The sequence below is a fragment of the Sander vitreus genome, chromosome 2 (genome assembly GCF_031162955.1).
Source record: "Sander vitreus isolate 19-12246 chromosome 2, sanVit1, whole genome shotgun sequence".
Classification (NCBI taxonomy): domain Eukaryota; kingdom Metazoa; phylum Chordata; class Actinopteri; order Perciformes; family Percidae; genus Sander; species Sander vitreus.
In genome coordinates this window covers 30,575,637-30,598,110 of record NC_135856.1, presented here as the reverse complement: position 1 = coordinate 30,598,110, position 22,474 = coordinate 30,575,637, and the positions used below count along the sequence as shown (strand labels likewise).

At 40.8% G+C, this 22,474-nt stretch overlaps 1 protein-coding gene across 4 annotated transcripts in view; it reads left to right on the top strand.

The window, feature by feature from the left end:
- The first annotated feature begins 665 nt into the window (after positions 1–665).
- Positions 666–22,474, top strand: part of rptor (regulatory associated protein of MTOR, complex 1) — a 231,411-nt gene continuing 209,602 nt past the window's right edge. For all 4 annotated transcript variants that reach the window (XM_078265674.1, XM_078265658.1, XM_078265666.1 and 1 more), the window contains exons 1-2: positions 666–1,105; positions 3,379–3,553. In XM_078265674.1, the coding sequence (XP_078121800.1) occupies positions 3,386–3,553 (168 nt within the window). In that variant the 5' untranslated portion in view covers positions 666–1,105; positions 3,379–3,385. The remainder of the gene's footprint in view (positions 1,106–3,378; positions 3,554–22,474) is intronic.

The following is a 22,474-nucleotide window of genomic DNA, read 5'->3' as shown; positions in this document are numbered from 1 at the left end:
GTCCCCTAGCCACCCGCAAACCAACCCAGTTCCGGTCCAAAACGGGGACAAACAACACAGACCCATGCACACTGACAAACACACACCAGTAAGGACACACAACATCCAAAAGATAAAAGTAAAATAAATAGACAAATTAAAAGAGATAGAGAGGAGAGAAAACAGGGGCAATTACCCTTTTTTTTTAAAAACAAAAACTAGAAAAGTAAAAAAAAAAAATAGAGGATAACTTATTTCAGGAAGAAAAATACAACTGACATCCATATTAGCGAAGAGTGGCATACAAATATTCGTAGGTATATAGGCTGGTGCTTCACACCACCGCGCGGTAACTCTCCGCTTCCAGTCATTTTAATCAGGGGAATGCGGCACAAGGGAAGCGGTTTTGATCACGACGGTAGCGGTATGAAGCGGTTGCCGCCCACATGAACGCGCACAGATTCTGTTCTGCCGCCCATTAGTTTACTGTGCTGAACTTCTGGCGGTAAAAGCCGGGCGGCAGGAACCGCTTTCAAAAAAAGCTTTGCTTTTTTGGTTAGACGCTCTTGCAGTGAGGCGGTTTTCAGGACGGTGTGAAACTCTGTGTTTATATTTTGATGTGTGGCACACGGCGGTGACGTTTCATGACAGCCTCGCCGCAGCGCCGCCCCAACAGTGCATTCTGGGTCCAACCCAAGATGGCTGCGCCCTTGCAGAAGTGCTGAAGAAGTCCCTCTCCGGAGAAATTCTCGGGATTGTGATTGATTTCCAAGAGCACAATCACACGAAATCAGCTACCAGGGTCGCTGGTTTGTAGAAGAAGCCCACAGGGTCCCAGTCATCGATAAGTGTGGCCGGTGCTTAGTGTGGCTGTGGCAGACTGTCCGTGTGAAGATGGGCCTCGTCTCCAGCCCCTTCCCATAGCGAAAAGCCGTGGGGAGAGGAGCCGCAGATTCCCCTGCAAACACGCACCCGTCCAACTTGGATTTGACGGGTTTGACATACTATACAGACTGTGGACGCTGCCCTACAATTTTCTGACCAGGATTGTTTGTGCGACAGTATCTGTCCTCGTCCGGAGACGGAGAGGTTCCCCAGCCCGGGTTGATTATCCCACCGTACCAAGGTCTTGCACGCATCCGCACGCTTCTCTAACCACCACTAGCGCCATTTCTGCACATCTGCTCTGCTTCACGTATCTCTCTGCTCATGCTGTTTCGCAACCTGGGAAAGGTTTTAAATAGCACTAGCCTTTCCCGCAGTTTTAACAGCTGACTGCGATAGCCAGAGCCAGCTTCAGGGAGAGCTGTCAAATTAGCCGCGCTAGTTTAGCCAGCACTAAGCTAGCTAGCCGGTTTATTTGCTATCTGTTCAAGAGCTCCGGCTGTGTTAAACTTGACTTCACAGCCGGAGCTCTTGGACAGATAGCAAATAAACCGGCTAGCGTAGTCACACGGTTTCAGGCGCACACAACACATAACCCAACTAACGTTAGCTCCTCATATGTGGCTCGAGCAGTGTTCACGTGGCCAGTTGAAGCCACATCATGACATCAAACAGGTGCCGCTCTATGCAAAAGTGTGATAGGAACCTGGACGCTAACGTTACACTAACAGAGCGAGGCTGCTCCAGATGCCAGTGTGTTTGGTTTCAGTTGTTGTTGTGATTTCCATTCAAGCAGGAGATTCACAGCAGCAAATGGAACGTGACTCATAACCGTCCTCGCATGAACTCTTTTGGCTTAAAGTCAAATTTCGGTGTTGTTAGTGTCAAACGTATTGAATTCAAAACCAACTTGTCCACTGGTATCTTTTGTTCTTACAGCCACTAAGAAAATGCATCCCATTAGCAGAGAAACGGACGTCTGCACACTTAATTTGGTTGAAGGATTTCAAAGCTCACTTTTCCTGCTTGAAACATCACAAGTGCACAAAAAGCCCCTTTTTAGATGGAAGTTAGGTCATGTGTTGTCGCATAAGGCCTTGTGCCTACTTTTTGTAATATCCTATTTTGAGGATCAGAGGTATTTCTCTACAACACTTTTTTTTCTTTTTTTTTTTTTCATTTAACACAAGAAGCCAAAGTTGTAAAATGTTAAAGACTATGCCCACATAAATTAGTCTATTATTGGCAATTAGAGATGTTCCGATACCGATACCAGTATCGGTATCGGCTCCGATACTGCCTGAAACGCTGGTATCGGCTCCGATACTGCCTAAAACACTGGTATCGGGAAGTACTGGAGTTTATGCACCGATCCGATACCACGTAATAAAGCCCTAAAGAAAAAAATACGTTAAAGTAGTTTATGTTCTTTTTCCGTTATAACTGACTGTCAAACTGGATAATAAAAGAAAGTTCTGTGGCATTCATGTTTCACAAAGAGTTTAACCTGAGCCAGACTGACAACAAAGATAGAAATATCACATCCATACAGGGATAGTATACAGTTCTTAAAACATAATAAAATATATGACACACTGGTATCGGATCAGTACTCGGTATCGGCCGATACGCAAGTTCAGGTATCGGAATCGGTATCGGGAAGCAAAAAAATGGTATCGGACCATCTCTATTGGCAATATGTGGATTCAAATTAGGAACTAAATGATCAAAGAATAAGTAAACAAGATTGCTACAGGAACATGGCCAGGTATCGTCAGTACTTGGTTATTTATTTATTTCGTCTTAGAGATTTCGGTTGGTACCAAAAAGGTACTGAGGTGTGTTACCCAGCCCTATTATGTAATATAAATACCACTTATATTCTGTAATTGATTACTTTGGATCCACTACCACATTTTAGTATATTTTTAGTCTAGTGTTGGTTGAGTCCCTGTAGCATGACTACACTGGATGGATGGACTTTTGTAGATCCCATATATTCTTGTGTTACAACAGCAGGTTATCCAGGCATTGCACAGGAACAGTAAATGTACATATCAACACTAGAAGAGACAAATAAAATGCATTCAAATGGCTCAATTAGGGTCCAAAATTAGCACCATCTACTAGCCAAATGCTGGTAAAATATGCAAGTAGGCTGGTAGATTTGCTTCGCTCACCAACCCCAAAAAATCTATTGAGTGGCTGGTAAAATTTGTACATTCACTAGCCATTTGGTTGGTGGACAAAAAAGTTAATTGCAGCACATGCTTTCAGGTGACATCATGGCAGAGACTACTCCCTCTTATTTCTTCTCCAAGAGATGTTGATTTTCTCAGATCTTTTATTTAAGATTAAGTAACTTATTTATTATTTTAATTGTTGGTTGAGAGTTGAGTACCAGCCGCAGGTAAAATGATCATGTTTTTGGTTAAGTTTCCCGCCCCAACTGCACAGCATGAGGCGACAGAAATTCATCCAATCTGTGTTACTAACAAGTGCTCTCCCCTGTAGAGCCCTGATGAAAATGGACTCGGACCTGCTGCATTCGCCGGCTGTGGGCCTCACGGAGGAAGAGGAGGCCGACATGAACGACTGGAAGCTTCCCCTGGCCTTCATGAAGAAACGGCACTCGGAGAAGATCGAGGGCTCCAAGGCTTTAGCGCAGAGCTGGAGGATGAAGGACAGGGTAATTTTTCTGCTCATCTATTTTCTAGGGATGGGGGTCGTACATTTTTATTGATATTGATACCATTTTCGAGACTCCTTAACGAGCCGAGTCTTTATCGATACCATCATCGATACATTTCTATTATGTATTATTTCTTTATTAAGTCATGAATCAAAGATGCCGTTTCTTGTTGTATAAGACAAGCTCAGGCTCATAGGGTTAACGAGCTGATTAAGCGGCTCACAGAGCGGTGCTCTCTGTAGCCAGTCCGACTATGTTTTGAATGATTTGTGGTGGGGAGGCTAGTCTTTACCTACGGTCTTTTACGCACACACTGTGCTCGTAAATCATTTTTCCGGTTCGGGCACGTATGGGTTTTTAGGGGCATATTTGTGTGAAATGTTGGACTGTAGAGCACTGAGTCGGCTTATTATTGCCAAAAATGGAGACTTATTGCTACGAAGTGGTGGTGCTGCTCCCTGTGCTGAGCTGTGGTTGGGGTGTTAGTAGAGGCTCTTTCTCCTGTAGCTCCAGCAATCTAGTGCACGCAGATGTTGTTGAGGGAATAAACTCACGCCGACTTGTGCAATAGCTGCGTTTTTATTAGGGCTCAAGCGACTGTGGCGAAAGCCCTATTGAAACTGAAGGAATTATTATTATTATTATTATTATTATTACGCTTTATTTTTCCGTGCAATGAATTGCCTTTTAGGGGGACCTTCCCATACTCAAAAACTCCTCAAACTTTGCACACGGATCAGGCCTGGTGAAAAGTTGATATTTTAAGGGCTTCGTAGAAAGGGGTGCAAAGATTGCTCGTTAGTGCCCACTACAAAAATGGGGCCCTGCAGTACGTTTCACATAGACTAACGGAAATTGGTACACATATGTATCGTGTCAAGATGTACAAAAAAGCTCATTGGAGCCATACCAAACAGGAAGTCATTTTCATAGGAGGGAATAATATAACAGGAAAGCCCTGACAGCTGAATATAATTGAGGATTTTACCCATATTCCCACTTTCGATATTAAAAATACCAGGCATGACATCAGACTCACAAGGGTGCTTTCTATTTTTTTAATTTTGTCTAGTATATAGGCCTGATATAGCTTATTACACTGTGCATCAGTGAGTGTTTTATCATGAGCAGGAACGTGGGCTGTAGTTTATTTTTGAGTCGACCTCACATTCGTCATCCTACTGCCAAAAATACTTGCTAGCACACCAAAATGATTTTACACTTATTATTATTATTATTATTATTATTATTATTCCGCCGCTGAAAATAGGCTTCAATAAAACACAGATTCCTCCCGTTTGAGTAACATTTGCTAAAAACTACAGTGCCCAGTTTGTTTTAGGAAATGACTGAGGCTTTTTAAATTGAAAGTTTATCTTTGTGACAACTTCTCTACGTCGTCAGTAGGAGCGAATGGGCTTTGGGCTTAGTGTCACAGACAGATTGGGGAAGTCGGAAAGCATTTTTGGTTTTGGTCTTTTCAAGAATTTCAGTTAACAAGAATGTAGAAAACTGCAAGCCTTTTCCTTTAAATGTACATTATATAGTACATACACTAGCGCTGTTTTCTGCACAGTTCTTGTGAATGTTTAACCTTCAAGTTTACTAGAATTTGGCGATATCTATACTTTTCCACAATCATGGAATGTGTCATAAAGAAGCTGGAACAAGGGGGGGGTCATAGGCAGGAAAAAGTGAGGCAAAATAATTTTTTGTCTCAGTGGAAAAGGAATAGTTCCAAATTTTGGTCTTATTTGCTTTCTTGCGGAGAGTTAGATGAGAATGTCTTTTATCTGTCTACTAAATATGAAGCTACAGCCAGCAGCTGGTTAGCTTAGCTTAGCATATGGACTGGAAACGGCTAGCTCTGGCCAACAATAACACGGTCTGCTTTCCAGCCCCTCTGAAGATGGCTAATTAACATGTTATACCTCTGGTATCTTTGGACAAAGCCCAGTTAGCTAGTTCCACCTATTCTTTCTGCTAAGCTAAGCTGCTGTAGCTTCATATTTACCGTACAGATATGAGAGTGAAGTCAATCTTCTCATCGAACTCTCTGCAAGAAAGTGAATAAGCATGGGAAATAAGTAGAGCCCGACCGATAAAGGATTTTTAAGGCCGATATCGATACGAATATTTGGTGATTTAAAAATCCGATGTATCGGCCGATTTAAAAAAAAAAAAAAAAAAATAATCAAAAAAAAAATCCAGAAACACGTAACAAAACATAAACAGATTTCCCTAACATTAGTTATTTGTAGTTATTTATGAGTCCTCACTAAAATAATATGATAATGTAGTTTAAAAATAAACTTCTTTGTTTTATTGTCACAACAGAACAGAGGAACATCAAAATATATTAAAGTTCTGATACATAACATGTATAAAAATACAAACTTAAGATATCAAACTTAAAGGGTTAAACACGAGTGTTGCCAACAGGGACGTTGTAGAGAGCCCTCTGGTGGACAAACTATACAACGCCAACACTCAGGTTGGTTGAAGGGGGTTTCGTCCGTTTTTATTTTACTTTTTAAATATTCATTTATCGGCCATTATAAATGCCGATACCGATAGTTTGGAAAATGCCTAATATCGGCCGAAAATGCCTAATATCGGCCGATAATACCGGCCCGCTGATATATCGGTCGTGCTCTGGAAATAAGTGAAATAAGCATTTCCCCAACAATTGCTACAATTTTAACTTCATACCACAAAGTGCCTTTGTGGTTTGTATTGTTAATGTAGGCACTTAGCAGCCGAGGCACCAGTTCAGAAGTTTGTGCAAAATGTTCAATCCATTCAAGGTGCAAATCAAATGCACCAACACTGCACACTGCGCTTTGAGAGGACACTAGTCTTCAAACAGCCAGGAGACAGCAGGAAATAATTGGCCACCCTCGTCTTTATTATAGTGGCATTTCATTTGATTCTGCTGGAGGCTGCCCATACTACGCTCTGACAGCGGAACCTCAAAGCTTTTCCTCATGAACGGCCACAGTGTGTCTCGGCTCTCATAAAGCTCCCGTTTGATCCGCTGCAGTGCTACCAGCCTCATGGCTACAGAGCACTGCCGCCATAATGATGGCAAATGCTACACTTGTCATACATAACCCTAAAAGAACTCTGCACTTATTGTAGAAATTCACCCAAATGACAATTTAACACCTTACTGCTGTCAGGACATCAGTGGAATTACACTGCAATGCCCGCCAGTGTCCGGCTCCAGGGAAATGTGTAATAAGACGGCATCATTAAATGTGACTCTGCTATTGATTTAAAAGATGTAATAGTGGCTGGCTGGAATGGACATTCCTATCAGAAAAGTCATGCTAAATCAACTGTGTAACATCATTCATGGTTCAGAGCGTTTGCAGGCCATGGACCCTCATTTGTACACTTGTAAGAAAGACGTTTCCTCTCCTCACATTTCTGTGCTCCGAGAGCTGCGACTGAAAAGAGCTTTTGGTGTTGTTTTTTTAATGCTTTGAATGTAACTCTGGCCTCGGATTAAATCCATCTTTTAAGATGGCAGTAATTGCAGAAACGATGGCTTTGATAACATTGTCTTGAAGTTATCTAAAATAACCCGCTTGTTGATTTATTTTCTGCACTTTTCAGAAAAGTATTAGTATGCAATGTGGTTCTTGGGATTAGTTTTAATATTCAGTTAATATTCCCAAGTTTTTTAACTTAATGAAGCCCAGTAGGTTATTGGAGTCCCGAAACGGCCTCGATTAGACCCATAATCTCATGGCATACAGAGAGCCCTATTTTAATCACGCAAGCCAGTACGCTCACCTGCTCTTTTAAACTTATGTATGTGCAGCAGCGCAAAGTGCAAACCCGGTCTGGGTGAGGTTAGTCGATATCGACGACCTTTCATTTCCGGGATTGTTCAGGTGCCGCCGGAAATTCCGACTATGGTTAACTGCTCCTCAGATCTCTGCAGGGTAAATCCAGACAGCTAGCTAGACTATCTGTCCAATCTGAGTTTTAGTAAAACAACCTTTGAACATACACATGTTACACCAAAAACAAGTTCCTTCCCGAGACTATTCTGCAGCGGCACCGTGGCTCCGTCTGAGCACACAGCACTACAAATCTGCAGCCAGAGGCAGATGGTATGCTTTTTTTTAATTTATTTTTTTATAAACACTTAAGTAGTGCAATGATGATAGAAACACATAATGAAAAAATAGTTTACTTGATGGCATCAATCTGACACTTTCTTTTAAGTCATAATTGTGTAAATGCTGTATTTCAGGTTACATCATATCTTCAAATGTGACAGCAGTGTTCAGAACGCATTTCAAGAATAAAACCCATTAATAGGTCTATATATATATATATATATATATATATATATATATATATATATATATATATATATATAAAATAAATAAATAAATAAATAAATAAAATCAGGTTAATAACTGATTTTTTTTATTTTTATTAATGAGCTCCAATAATCTGATCACATAAGCAACAGAATGCCGAGTTATAACAGACCAGTCTGATGTGTGTAGCGGTGTGTGTGGTTGCTTTTGTAGCATCCTGATTTAATAAAGTTAAACATGGTGGACGGCTGTGAGTAATGACTGACTACTTAAATTGGAGGCTGAAGATTTAACAACGTACTGGATGTGTCCTGCTGCCTTTAGTTGGCTGTGGGGACTTATTGAACTGAATGAGAAGCTTTTCATACTGTACAAAGCAGCTGTAGACAACGGATACTGTAAGAATCGGTCATATGTTTCTGCTTTAATCACATCAAAGGCTATTTAAAGCCGATTCTATACACATCTACTTTTTGGAAGTCCAAGTATTTAGTTTGCTCTTGTGGACAAAATGATTAGGTTGGCAGCAGACTGATGTTGCTTCAGAAACAGACGCAGAGGAAAAAGTCTGAGACCCCTTTTTCCATCAAAATACCAACAACTTGCTTCCCGCTGACCTGTTTGCGCCGCCTCTCCCACCTGTGCACCGTGCAAAAATATCCACACAGACGGGCAAAGGCAATTTTAAGGTCAGGAAAATGGCAAACAGTTAGCGCGCTGCTTGCACTGCTCGTTGCTTCGCCACAAACATAGGGCCCAGAATGTTATTCTGCAGCCTGGTACATTTAGTTTTTTTCAGTTGTTCGTGGGTGATGATCACATAACTGCTTGGGATGATTTAAGGCAGTATCTTTGGCATTTAGGATATCGAGCGACTTGGTATGCAAACAGTTAATCCTGCTGGGAGAAGCAGGCTGCGCAAGGCTTTTGAATGGGCTGTAAATTATGCTCCACACTGTGGGAAATCAGAGGTCTTGCTCTTGTAGGTGTGTGTGTGTGTGTGTGTGTGTGTGTGTGTGTGTGTGTGTGTGTGTACACACACACTTTGAGTTGCCTCTGGATGAACACAGAAGGAGAGAGGGAGGCTGTACAATTACAAGGCCCATTGGTCAAAATGGTGTGCTTATTTCCCTATTAAGCCAATGAAAGGTGTGTGTGTGTGTGTGTGTGTGTGTGGCAATAACGTGCAGCTACACAATCAACTTGGATTCAGTGTCCCACTCCGTGCAGCTTGATTGTGTTTACCTTTGCTGCACCTGCTAAGTGGAATCGTAATAACAATTTTCAGATATATATTGTATGAATAGCTAAAAAAAAAGAAGAAGGGAAAAAAAGCAGTGTTGTTCAGTAGTGGCTCCTTTTTTTTAAGAAATAAAAAGCGACCCAATTGTTGATTAGGAAGCTATCAGAGCATGGATTGTTTCTGACAGTGATGTTACGTGCAGTAAAAGGAATAAAGATCAGAGGCGTGGCTCTAATTATCATGTTTCTTTCATTGAGCTGTCAGACCTGCAGTGTGAAATTAAAGCAATCAGCTTGACAGGGTGTGATTAAGTGCCTTTAGGCTTGATTTACGGCAACCAACGATTATTTTCATTGTCCTTTTAGTCTGTTGATTATTTTCTCGATTAATCAATTAGTTGCTTTGGTCTATAAAATGTCAGAAAATGGTAAAAAATGTACCAAAGCCCAAGATGATGTCCTCAAATGTCTTGTTTTGTCCACAGCTCAAGGATATTCACTTCACTGTCACAGAGGAGTGAAGAAACTAGAAAATATTCACATTTAAGAAGTTTTTATATAAGCCTTGAAGAAAAGGAAAATCCTGCACACTGCTGTTGCTGCAGCATCACCATTTATTGAAGAAAACTTAACGCCCCTCATGTTCATGATTAAAATACTCTTGACGAAGGTCCTGAGGGACTGAAATGTTAGTTTTTTTCAATAAATGGTGGTGCTGCAGCCAGAGCAGAGTGCTTTAAAAAAAAAAAAAGACTTAAAACCGATGAATTGATCCTCAAAATAGTTGGCGTTTAATTTAATAGTTTACAACTAATACATTAAAGTGCTCATATTATGCTCATTTTCAGCTTCATAATTGTTTTTAGAGGTTATATCAGAATAGGTTTACATGGTTTAATTTTCAAAAAACACCATATATTTGTTGTACTGCACATTGCTGCAGCTCCTCTTTTCACCCTGTGTGTTGAGCTCTCTGTTTTAGCTACAGAGTGAGGCATCTCACTTCTGTCCCATCTTTGTTGGGAGTCGCACATGCGCAGTAGCTAGGTAAGGACTACTACCCAGTCAGAAGCAGAGTGTGATGGCCACGCTAGCAGCTAGGCGAGCATTATAACGTCTGTTACAAAGTGACGCACGTTTGTCTCTGAAGTAAAGGCTGGACTACAACAGAGCTGTTTGGAGCAGTTTGTGAACAGTGTTTTCTGTTGGAGATGGTAAGTCCCTTTGGGGTGGACTTTGGGCTTTTTCACTTTGTAAATAATACATGCACAAAAAAAGATATATAACACAATAAAAGAAAGGGGGGGGAAAAAGCCAAAAAGCATAATATGAGCACTTTAATCGATTTACACTTTGCAGCTCTAGTTTGATTGGTTCTAGGGATGCTTGATTTTTTAACCCATCATTAACCATTAACCAACAAGCAGGCAGCGGAGTCCCAGTTTATCCGTCCAGGACACTCAAGTCATACTTTCTGTGCACTGCGTCTGCGGACAGCTGCAGACTTGTCGTGGACACATGCCAGGCGCGTACATATAGACGGAGCAGGCAGCGTGGTTGCACTCGGCCCAGGGAATGGTTCCCTTTGCGAGGGATTCAGATTGACACCTCAATAATGTCTGTGTTCAAAGAACATTTGCTATATATGCCTTCATTTGACTATTATCTCTTGCCTTTTACATAGGAGTGCAATCATGAGGTTGTTGCACCAAAAAAATGCCTTAAGTTAAAGTCAGCGGCCATTTCCATAGACTGTATATAAACTGGACCAACAGATCCCAGTCAGTGAAGGCCTTTAGAAGCACTTTTCCGGTGAGCGCTGAGCGTTACTGAGCAGCCTCAAACTGAGCTTGAAGACGTAAATGTGACGTGAGCAACCTGTCTGAAAGTTGTAAGTCTTCTGGTAGCTGTGGCAAGAGAAATCTCAATCATTCCCAATCTCAGAGAGTGTAGGTATATGTAAGGAGATAACATGGACACAGGCTAATTATTGCTAACTAAAATGCTAGTTAACATTAGTAATTAAACTTAAACAGCTAATGTAAGTCCAAACTGCCTGCGAGCTTCTCCTGTACTATACGGTAATTCCTCTACTATGTGACAGTAAGTCCCGTGGTTGTGACACAATCGTTAGCCTATTTTTACAAAAACGTCTGCTACGGAGCCATAACGTGTGATACAAGGTAATGGAGCCTTTTATACATTGTCGTGTTTCTTTAGAAATAAACAAAGGACAAATAGTCTTTAAACGTTTCAGATGTGACAATATGTAGGCTACATTTTATGTACTGGTGTTATTGTTGAATACATTGTGAATACATATTTCTAAAATGGTATGATGTTTTTGTTGCATTATTATTACACAATACTTTTTCTGACCTTTTTGAATCCCCCGATAAATAACCCATATTACAAAAAAAGACTAAAACTAATAAAAACTAAACTAAAACTAAGCATTTTCAAAAAAAAAAAACTAAACTAGCAAACCCGCTTAACGAAATAAAAATAAAAACTAATGAAAAATGCAAAACTATAATAACCTTGGTTCTAAGTAGCTAATTTGACTGTAAAATCCAACACTGCACCGGGGCCCGTCGTAATCACCTTACGCCGCTGACTAGTGATGGCGAGATGAAGCCTCATGAAGCATCGGAGCTTTCCAGCAAACGGGTTCATTTCTCGAGGCTTCATTTGCTCACAATACTACGTGTTGGTCAAAGAGTGTAAAACAGGCAGATCTATTACAGATGATCTAGTGATCTGTGATACACTGTATCAGAGACGAGTTTTGACTGGATTTTGCGCCAGTAAAGACTTAGAAATAACGGAGGAAAAAAAATCAATTCCCACCATTGATTTATATCAATATAGTGTGTAATTTCTTTTGGTATAATATAATCAACATAAAGGATCTCCTTGAGACGAATGCGGCTAACAAACGTGTGTAAATCAATCCTTTTAGTCATAATATAATAGCAGGAGGAGCAGTATTAGTAGGTTATTTTAAAACTGGGAAGTACCAGTGGTTTAACTGGGCAGAGTAGATGTGCTCGTGTAGATCACGGATGTGTAATGAAACCGCGCAGACTGGAACCACTTCAAGAACCTGTCGCGTGGCATGGACGGGCAGCAGGGGCTTCGGATGTCATCAGTGACATCGTTTGTCTAAAACGATACAAGCCTCGATACGCGCTTCACGGAAAACCTCCAGGATTTCTAGACGCACGCTTCGAAGCCTCGGCACAGACCGTAACCTCACCACCGCTGACACATGCAGCCACTTTCCTGGAACCGATTTCACATCTGCACGGCCAACATCCAAAGGCCGCAGCTGTGCAAAGTTAGCACTAGCAAGTAAACTAGCAGTTGGGAAATATGGTGTATAGCCTATTTTTCTTTTAACAATGCAATATGTTTTGTTTTAATAATCTTGTTTTAAACGGTTAATCATTAGCATCCCTAATTGCCTCCTAGAAACCCAAAAAATGACCTTCATTTAGTCAAGAGATTGGAGGTTATTTGTTGTTTTAGGCCTATTTTTTATTCTCAGTCTCCCATAGAACATCAACAACACAGAACATGACACCTGTTTGTTGATAGCAAACCAACCTGAACCTCGACCTGATGAGATAAGAAGACTGCAGCCCAGGCTTTGACCGTTATTGATCCACCGCTGGTGCACTTATTTTTAGCCCGACAGCTCACAAACATCTACTGACGTTGATGCTGACCATGTTTTTGTAACAAAGTCGAACGTTGGAAGAGAAAATACAGCCCTGCGCTTCTTTATGCTGACGTCTGTGGCACAAAGTGTATTTATTGTAAACGATAAAATGATAATCACCTGTTGGCTTAATTAGAAAATGCCTAAAGTGGGCTTTTTTTCCCACAGCAGACATTTGACTTGTCATAGTAGAAAATAGCGAGGTGTTACTTATAGGGGTGGGGGGAGAAAAATCCAAAGATCCTATGTATCGTGATTTTTTGCAATGTTTTCTTAAAATCAATTCTTTTCCCTAGAATTGGGATTTTTTTTTTTTTTTGGGACTATTTTTATTTAGTTGTTTTTACCAATGATTCACCTAAATATTTTCTGTTCATACGGCACCGCCGACGGCGACTACATCATATCCGTTTCCAGCGAAACCGAGCGAAAGCAGAAAATGCAGAAAATCCATGTTATGTTCTTCTTTACAAATGAAATACATGTCAGACTGACTGACATGTGATGTAGATTCTTCTTCAATTACTTGTTAGAAATGTCTCATGATATATTGTCTCTAGTTGAATAATACACTTTTGTTTTTGTTCAAGAAGCCAAAGAAAATCACGATGCTCAATACTATCAAATATACTTCTAGAATATCTTCTTATCGTTTAGCCTTATCCGGGGTTGATGAGGGACGATTCTGATTCCAATTCCTTTCGATTCCGGTTCTTATCGATTCCGATTCTTTGAGGGGGTGGAGTTGAAACGGGTCACATGCTTATTTCACAAATAAGAGGAACGTTTTATTTTGATCCAATGGTGGTTTGCAGTTCTACAGGGCTTTTTCAATGTAAAATAAAGCCACTCTAGAGCGCTGCTTACTGTGCTCCGTGGCTGCAACACAACAAGCGCCTGGCCGCTACGGAAACCAAAACTTGCGCATGTTAAATTTGGAACCCATGATCGCATTTGAAACCAACTCCTCCAAACGATTCCAATAAAGAAACGATTCCACTGGAATCATCATTTTTGAAACGATTCCAAGTAGGAATCGGTCCTCGATGCCCAACCCTACACCCTACACCCCAGCACTTTGACACAGTCGCTTTGCTCTTTTTCGCCGTTCTTCTTCCATTTGGCATTTCTATGTATGGCTGGATGGTGGAAGTGTAAATTGGGCTGTTGAATGTGCGTGCACTGAGTTTTATGAATCCGGCCCCCATGGGTTCAAACATTATTTGAATAACAGAACTGCCTCAAAGCTGGATGTAAGGTGACCTACCATGCATGCACAGAAACCTCTCACTTCAAGCCCTGCCTATTATGCTTTCCAGTCCCCTGTGGAGATGTTAGCTGAATGACGTCAGAGTGGACTGACCCTAACCGTAGTCGAACCCTGTAGCCTCAGCCTCTTTTATAAACCTTGCCAGCGTCCTGTCTCCCTCTGATGCCCATTTGTCCCAGCCCGATATCCTGTCAGGCATAGAAATCAAGTCGTCGAGGCTTATTTTTAGAACTGTGTGAGTACGGGAGCTGTTCAGCTTGTTGAGCGTGAAGGACGATCAGAATTGATTTTACTTACCAATAGCAAACGGAAAGGAATTTGCCTTTGTGGCAGTTTTGTGGAGACAGGGAAACATGCAAGAGGACAGTGAAAGGTGCACAGAGAATAGATTAAACGGTAATAATCAGTAGCTATGTTTCCATCTACACGTTTTTATGTGAATTTAGTAATATCGAATGAAAAATGGCTTATGGAAACAGTAAAATTCTATTGAATTTCATGAATATAGACTCAAAGTTTATACGTTCGGTCCCATCGGATTTTCTCTCGATTGATAAATGGCTTATGCGATAAATGCTGATGGAAACGTTATTTGCCGAATAAATAATGAATTGCGATAAAGTTTTAGGTAATTTTATGATTAAACAGACGCACCTGTACAGGTCAGAAGTGGTGAAGACCGCGACTACCGGGAGTGCCGACGCAAATGAGCCTCATGCCGCCTACACATAAAAGGCGGCAAAACAGCTTTGCGCCGGCCGTTCCATTGATTTCCTTTGGGGAGGGCGGTGGCGCCCAACTAGGCGCTGTGCTACCCCTGGCATCGCGCAGCGCTCGGATTTGCCTCTTTGCGCTGCTCTCAAAGTACCTAGTTGCCGCTGACCTTTCGAAAGCGCAACCAATGAGATAACGGCATGTCGTTACCTAGCAACGGGAAAAAGCTTCCTTGCCACCCTTGATGACGAATACCTGCGCTTTGCACACTGCACTTTGCTGTGCGCCCTACCTAGCGGTGCGCTGAGAGCAAATCGCGTATCATGTGTAGGCGGCTTTAAGATGCAACGACCGTCTACTACCGCCTGTAGTACGCTTGATGGCCAGCCCTTTCCATTGACAAAATCCCTGCAGCCGTCAGCAGGGGATCTAATCGCGGATTAGATTAGAACTGTATTTTAGCAGACAGCATGCTAGCATCCATGCCGTAGGGTTGCTGACCTCTCCAGTGCTCCTGCCTTTAATTAAGAGTCCTGTTAAGACCTGAGAGCAGGCTCATCAATGGTTCCTAAAATCCAAAGATTCAGTTTGTTCAGTGAACACACACTGAAGACACTCAGCAGTCATCATGGGAGATAAATGTCAGCTCAAAACAAAGAACATGCAGAGACGAGCACTGTGGCAAATTAAAGTTTATCTCACACAAAAAAAAAATTGCCAAGGAAAATTGATATCTCAGATATAGTTTAAACAGTATTTATTAAATATATTTAATACAGGTTTCCTGTGGGATTTTAAAAGTATCGTGGTCTTAAATAAAATTTTATATTTTAAATTTTTTTGTCCTTTTGTAGGATTAAATAAATCCCGCATGGTCATAAATAAATATTGTGTGTTATTCATTTAATGTTATTAGAGTACAAAAACACCTCACCAATATATTTCATTAAATTCAGGTAAGGATACTTGGTAAACACTTCTTTTCACTGACCCGCTTGAAATAGGCGCGGTTCGGTTTGATGGTACGCATCAGTAATGCAATTGCTAAACGTGCCTGGGTCCGTTTCTCACCTTACAGATGAATGGGAATTGTACTCGGCGAGTCCCGCAAGGTAATGGCGTAAGCGTGCTCCGGCCCTGAATGTTTCATTGCAGTGTGAGTGCGGGGGAGTGGGGGAGTGTGGAGGAGGAACAATCGTGCTCGGGCACGATTCAAGGCAACTGGGCCAAGTGCGAGTACGCCCTAAGGTTGACCACGTCCTCCATGATATTATATTTCAGTATTTCTCATCAGTGGCCGAGTTGTTGCCTTTTCCTTCCCAGATGCCCACAGCACTGTTGTACTGTCGTTAACACAGTGACAGCACATTGTTGTTAAGACACTTAGTTACAGCAGAATGTTGAATTGTCAAAGCCGTTTGTTGCTGTGGCAAAATGGCCCACGGGTGTTTGTATTTCCTGAGATTTTAAAATTGTGTTAATGTGTCATTTTATTTAGGCTATGTTTAACTTCCCTTTGGACTTAAAAATGGCTCAAGGCAGTCTAGTTTTGGTCTTTTTTTTTATTTTTAGGACGACTGGGATTTTAACGCCGTTTTAAATATTGAACATAAATCGTCTTACGAGTCATTATCAGGTGGACATCATACTTGATTTTCAGAGTCGGAGATTCCTTTCAGTTTCTCTCATTTCTCTCCCTGCTGGTTTTCACACATTTGTTGCCTGCTGGTTTGTTTTTTTGATTTAGGAATAATGAAATCAATAAGCCAATCAATATCCAAGCCCATTGTCATAATGTGGAAATGAGACAGGTGGTCTGTGCCGCTTTATTGTCTATATCATTACAATCAATGTACACAGTTCATTAGGCAGCATATAGACTTTCAGCCACAGAGGCATGAAAACAAAATGTATCTGCAAGCGACTCAAAATAATTACACGCTAGTGATTTTATATCGGTGTTGAATTATGGCAACCGTCGTTAAACCAAGAGCTCCAGATTAAAGCTCCCACCCTGCTGGAGTCCTTGAGCAGGACACTGGAGAAACACTGGGTTGCATGGAAATGACTCCGTTTGTATCGTCTTTCATTTCCTCTTTGAATCCGCGTAACTATGGGAAGAATAATGCTGGTGGGTTTTTTATTGGGAATAAAGACGAATGTATGGTAACACTCTTGTGTTCCATTAGAGAAGGATGTGGAGACTTTGTAAGTAGGCCTATAACAGTCACACATTTAGCTGTAACAATATAATGGTCTCTTTCGGTCCGATTGTTTTTAATTATTTATTTAGTACTTTTCCAAGCAAATAAAATTTTTGAATGAATCCCAGGATACATCTTTTGTTTATATATCACCGCTATGTGACCCAGATAACGTAATAACACAAGTACACAGCCTGTGAAGTAAACCACGCCTCTTTATTATCATAAAATGTTGTAATTTTTGCTTAAATTAACATAAAATTGACAAAAGAGCATGTGTCATCAATAAAAAAAAAAAACAAGGCTTTAATCATTAACAAAAAGATAAGATTAAAGGTGCAGTAGGTAAACCTTATAAAACTTTCTGTCATATTTGCTGAAACTGACCCTAGGTTGGAGTAGAACTACATGAAGCAGGTCATTTAAAAAAAGATCCGGCTCCTCTGGCTCCACCTACAGCCTGTAGTACGATTTCCAAAAATCCACAGCTCCCTGTTCAAATGCACCAATCAGGGCCAGGCGGGGTGTCTAACTGCGTGTCAATCACTGCTCATGCACACGCATTCATTCTCCCTTGTGGGGGGAGGGGCTTAGGAGACCGTTTTGGCCTTTAGCGGAAAGGGAGGGAGGGACTGGGAAGTTGTCCATGTTCACATTTTTTGGGTAAGTCTTGGATCTTCACAATCCTACCTACGGCACCTTTAAATCAGGGTAGTGATGGTGGACCAAAAAAACAGGTTATTTAATCAGCTGGTTTGTCGGGAAGATTTCAGGCCAGAAACACGAGCAATCAATTGTTCAGTTTTCAATTTCTCTGGCTTGAGGCAGGACTCTATTTTCAGATTTGGAATGGCTGTTTTGGAGATGTAGGTTTTTGCTAGGCAGCTCGTATTGGCCATCCAAAGAGTATAGCTTTAAAGTCCTTAAATGTTGCTCCACTATATTGAATGGCCGCATCTCTTTTGCGATGTACTGTAAACGTGACTCTTTGGGTCTTTTATTTTTTTTCTGGTTCGTAGGAAGTGCGTTAAATACTCATCGCAGTCAAACTACTTGGATCACAAACTCATGCTTTTGTTATATGCTTTCTGTATGGACTGTGTACATCGTTTTCAAATGTTTTTGAACAATTTTTTTATTTATTTTTTGCTTTTTTAAATACAATTCTGAACTGGCACATACGTTACTGTTAATCCATCATTCATTTCCTCCCACGTTGTTTTTAGATTTGATGAGAAAAGTGCAAAGTTGCCTCGAGCACAGGGAAGATGTTTCAGAGCATCTTAAACATCTTTGACAGGGCAGTTACAGTAGACGTTTTGCTAATTCGCAAAGGGTTTTGGAGATGTCTTTATGTAGTTAAATGTGGGAAAGGAGTAGGGTGCTGCCTGAAAAGTAGTTGTCCCTCCTTGTATAAATAAATGTTAATATGCTTGTGCAGACAGACAGCAAAAAGTACATATACAGTATGTCTATAGCTTTTTTTTTGTTGGGGCTTTTCCATTTATTGACAGTGGATAGACCAGAAAGGGGGAGAGAGAGATGGGGGATGACACGCAGCGAAGGGCAGCAGGTCGGATTCGAATCCTGCGCCGCTGCAGGACTCAGCTAACATGGGGCGAACACTCTTACTGGGTGAGCTAGAGGCCGCCCCGTGTCTATAGCTTTAGTGCCTACTTGAACGCTAACATTTTCAGTGAGTCACGCGCATCCTTTAGTGTTTTCTCGTGGAAACTTGACAGCAGTATGCAGGCTCTTCTTTCTTTCCCCTTACATCTGCAAACATGCATGGGAGTCTTTGCCTGACAATTTTGTCGTGTTAAATGGACAATGCAACAATCTTCACATAGCGATTGGTCAAGTGTGCGTACCAAACGCCAGAAGTGAGAACAGTAGGCAGGATTTGAACTTCTCTCTCAAACTCTCTTTCTTTCATTCTTCACACAACTACTTCTTACTTTGAATGATTTTGGGAGGGACTTTCTGAAAATATCGTCATTTGTACCATTCATTGTGTTTATTACAAAGACACACACAAGTGACACAGAAATACTTCGAGAAAGATTGGGGAGGAAGTGTGATGCAGCCATGAGGAGGATATGATGGCCAACTTTGTGGCCATTTGTTTCAAGCATACCGACCTCCTAATAAAACTCCTCCTGCTGACTCATGGACTTGCATATATCCTGTGTGGCAAAAAATATGCTTTTAAGAAATCCAACAAACATTCTTTGTATTTCAGGAGTAGTCTTTTCTGGGCTTTCCGATTTGGCTGGGCTATATATATATATATATATATATATATATATATATATATATATATATATATATATATATATATATATATATATATATATATATATATATATATATATATATTAAGATATGAGACTAGATATCGTCTTAGATTTTGGACATCGTAATATAGCATAAGTGTTGTCTTTTCCTGGTTTTAAAGGCTGCAGTACAGTACCGGCATGTCATTTTCTGAACTTAGCAGACTGTTCTAGCTGTTCTATTATTTGCCTTTAACCACCATTATATCCACATTACTGATGATTATTTGTCAAAAATCTCATCGTGTAAATATTTAGTGAACCCGGCAATCACGGTATTTGGTCAGGAATATCGTGATCGTAGCTCCTTTTCTTTCTTTGTTCTCTTTCCAATGCCCCTGACCCAAGAAAACCAGCCCTACACACACACACACACACACACACACACACACACACACACACACACACCCACCCACCCACCCAGCAGTATTACAATAAGCCTAAGCTAAACATTATGCCCCCATCTTTGATCTTTTGTGTGCTGTTTTGTTTGTCTGTTTGGTTTAGTCTAGTTTACACCTCTGTCATGTACATGTGTTTTCATGTTAAGAATAATAATAATGCATTTTATGTATGGGCGCCTTTCATAGCACTTAAGGACACCTTACAGTTAAAACAAGCAAAAATACAGTTAAAAAGGCAAATATAAGTAAAACAAACACATTTAAAAGATTGAGATAGAAAATTTAAACATGAATTCGATGGCGAGTGGAGTTATGGGGGGGGGGAGGCCTATCGGAAACGGTGGGTTTTGATGGCGATTTTAAAGGTGGGTAGAGACTCTATGGTACGGATGGATAAAGGGAGGGAGTTCCAAAGGTGAGGGGCAGACTGGCTGAAGGCTCTGAACCCCATTGTGGACAGGCGGGCAGAAGGAGTGGAAAGCAGTGAGGAAGAGGAGGATCGGAGAGTTCGGGATGGAGTGTAAGGCTGAAGGAGTTCAGAGAGGTATGGAGGAGCAAGATTATGGAGGGCTTTGAAGGTGAGGAGAAGAATCTTAAAGTCAATGTGGTATTAGACAGGGAGTCAGTGGTTCTGGTGATAATACGGGCAGCTGAGTTTTGGACCAATTGGAGTTTATGGATGCACTTTAATATTGCACTATAAGCAAATAATAATAATCATTTTAAAAAAAGAATATCATGATATTTGATTTTTTTCAGTATCTGACCTGTTGCTGCTAACTATGGCTCGCCCTGAACAGATCGATGCTTTCCACCATTTTAATAACCTTCATTTAACAAATGGAATAATCAGTGGCCATTGATCCGCGCAGTGAGCGATGCTAGGGGGATTTATTGGGATTCTTAAAAGTGTGCAGAGGGAAAAGGCTGGAAAGTCCCCTGGAGTCCCGTGCAGTTATTAATGAGAGGAGGATGGCGACCAACTACTGTATATGCACAGACCCAAACTGGAAGGCATGCACACACACACACACACACACACACACACACACACACACACACACGCTCACATGCACACGTCTCCCTCCCTGTCCCCCGTCTGTCTCATCATCTCTTCAGTTCCATGACTTTTCCATCAAGTGTTGTTAAAGTACATAGTCATTTACTCTCTTTTCTCTCCTCCTCTGCCTTCTTCTTTCTCCTCACATGGATTCATTGAATATTGGAAATCCATTCGGCCCAGCATATCTGTTGTAAAATCTAATTTTGTTAGGGTTAATCTGAGAGGAAAGCCTAACAGTCCAATTAACAGGCTGGGGCCGCCTATTTGATAAAGAGACGCTTGTTATCGGCCAAAATGCGTTTTGTTGGCTGTGGGAACCCTCACTTCTACTCTCGTCTTATCCCTGTCTTTTGATTACAGTCCTGATGTGTCTGTGGGGATTTTTCTAGGGCGGCAATTAATTACTTCACTGTTGATTAATAGATCAATTCTTTTTTTTAAATTTTTCCTAAGTTGTCAAAAATAGTCAAACATCTTCAAGTATCAAAGTATTCAGTTAACAAAACAAAGCCAGAGCGTGTTTAAAATTTTTGCTTGACAAATTCCTAAATGATTAGACTAAGCGATCGTTCTCAATTCATTCTTTTGTCAATCCACTAATCAGTTTCCTTTTTCTTTCCTTAATTTCCTTTCAGATCACTTAAATAAAATGGTAGAGCTGCAATTAACGCTCTCGCAAGCAGACTTAGTTCAGTTAATTTCATTAGAGATGTACCGATACCAGTATCGGTATCTGCTCCGATACCGCCTAAAACGCTGGTATCAGTATCGGGAAGTACTGGAGTTTATGCACTGATCCGATACCACGTAATAAAGCCCTAAAGAAAATCTACGTTAAAGTAGTTTATGTTCTTTTTCCGTTATAACTGACTGTCAAACTGGATAATAAAAGAATGTTCTGTGGCATTCATTGTTTGTGTTTGTTCATGTTTCACAAAGAGTTTAACCTGAGCCAGACCGACAACAAAGATGGTATAAGTAGTATACAGTTGTTAAAACATAATCAAATATATGACACTGACACTGGTATCAGATCAGTACTCGGTATTGGCCGATACGCAAGTTCAGGTATCAGAATCGGTATCGGGAAGCAAAAAATGGTATCGGACCATCTCTAAGATGAATATAGAACATCTTAACTGTGTGTTGAAATGATAACACTAGTATGTGTATCTGCTGCACACTAATTGATTTTGAAAATTTGAGCGATAAAGTTCATTCTTGATCTTGGAAATGGCAGTTTAAAAATCGAAGTTTTTTTTTATTTATTTTTTTACTAAAGGCCCACTTACTAGCTTTATTCCGGAGCTTTCAATTGCATCTCATGGTCTTCATCGATGGATAGGTTTTGACAGCTCATTTGTCGTGGCAGTCATGCTTGGATCACATGAAAATGAAATGCCAACAGCTGATTAAGACCGGTTAAAAGCTCCAGAAAAAGCCGGTAAGTGGACCTTGAGATTATTTGGTTTACATTGGTTCAGTGCTGCCTGCTTTCATTAATGTGTATTTGACCGTAATGGGAACAACACACAGCCATATGAACAAGGTCTAAGGTCTGACAGTTTTCCCCCAGAGTAGGAACTAATTCATTGCTGTAAGCCATGCCCATTGTTATTTC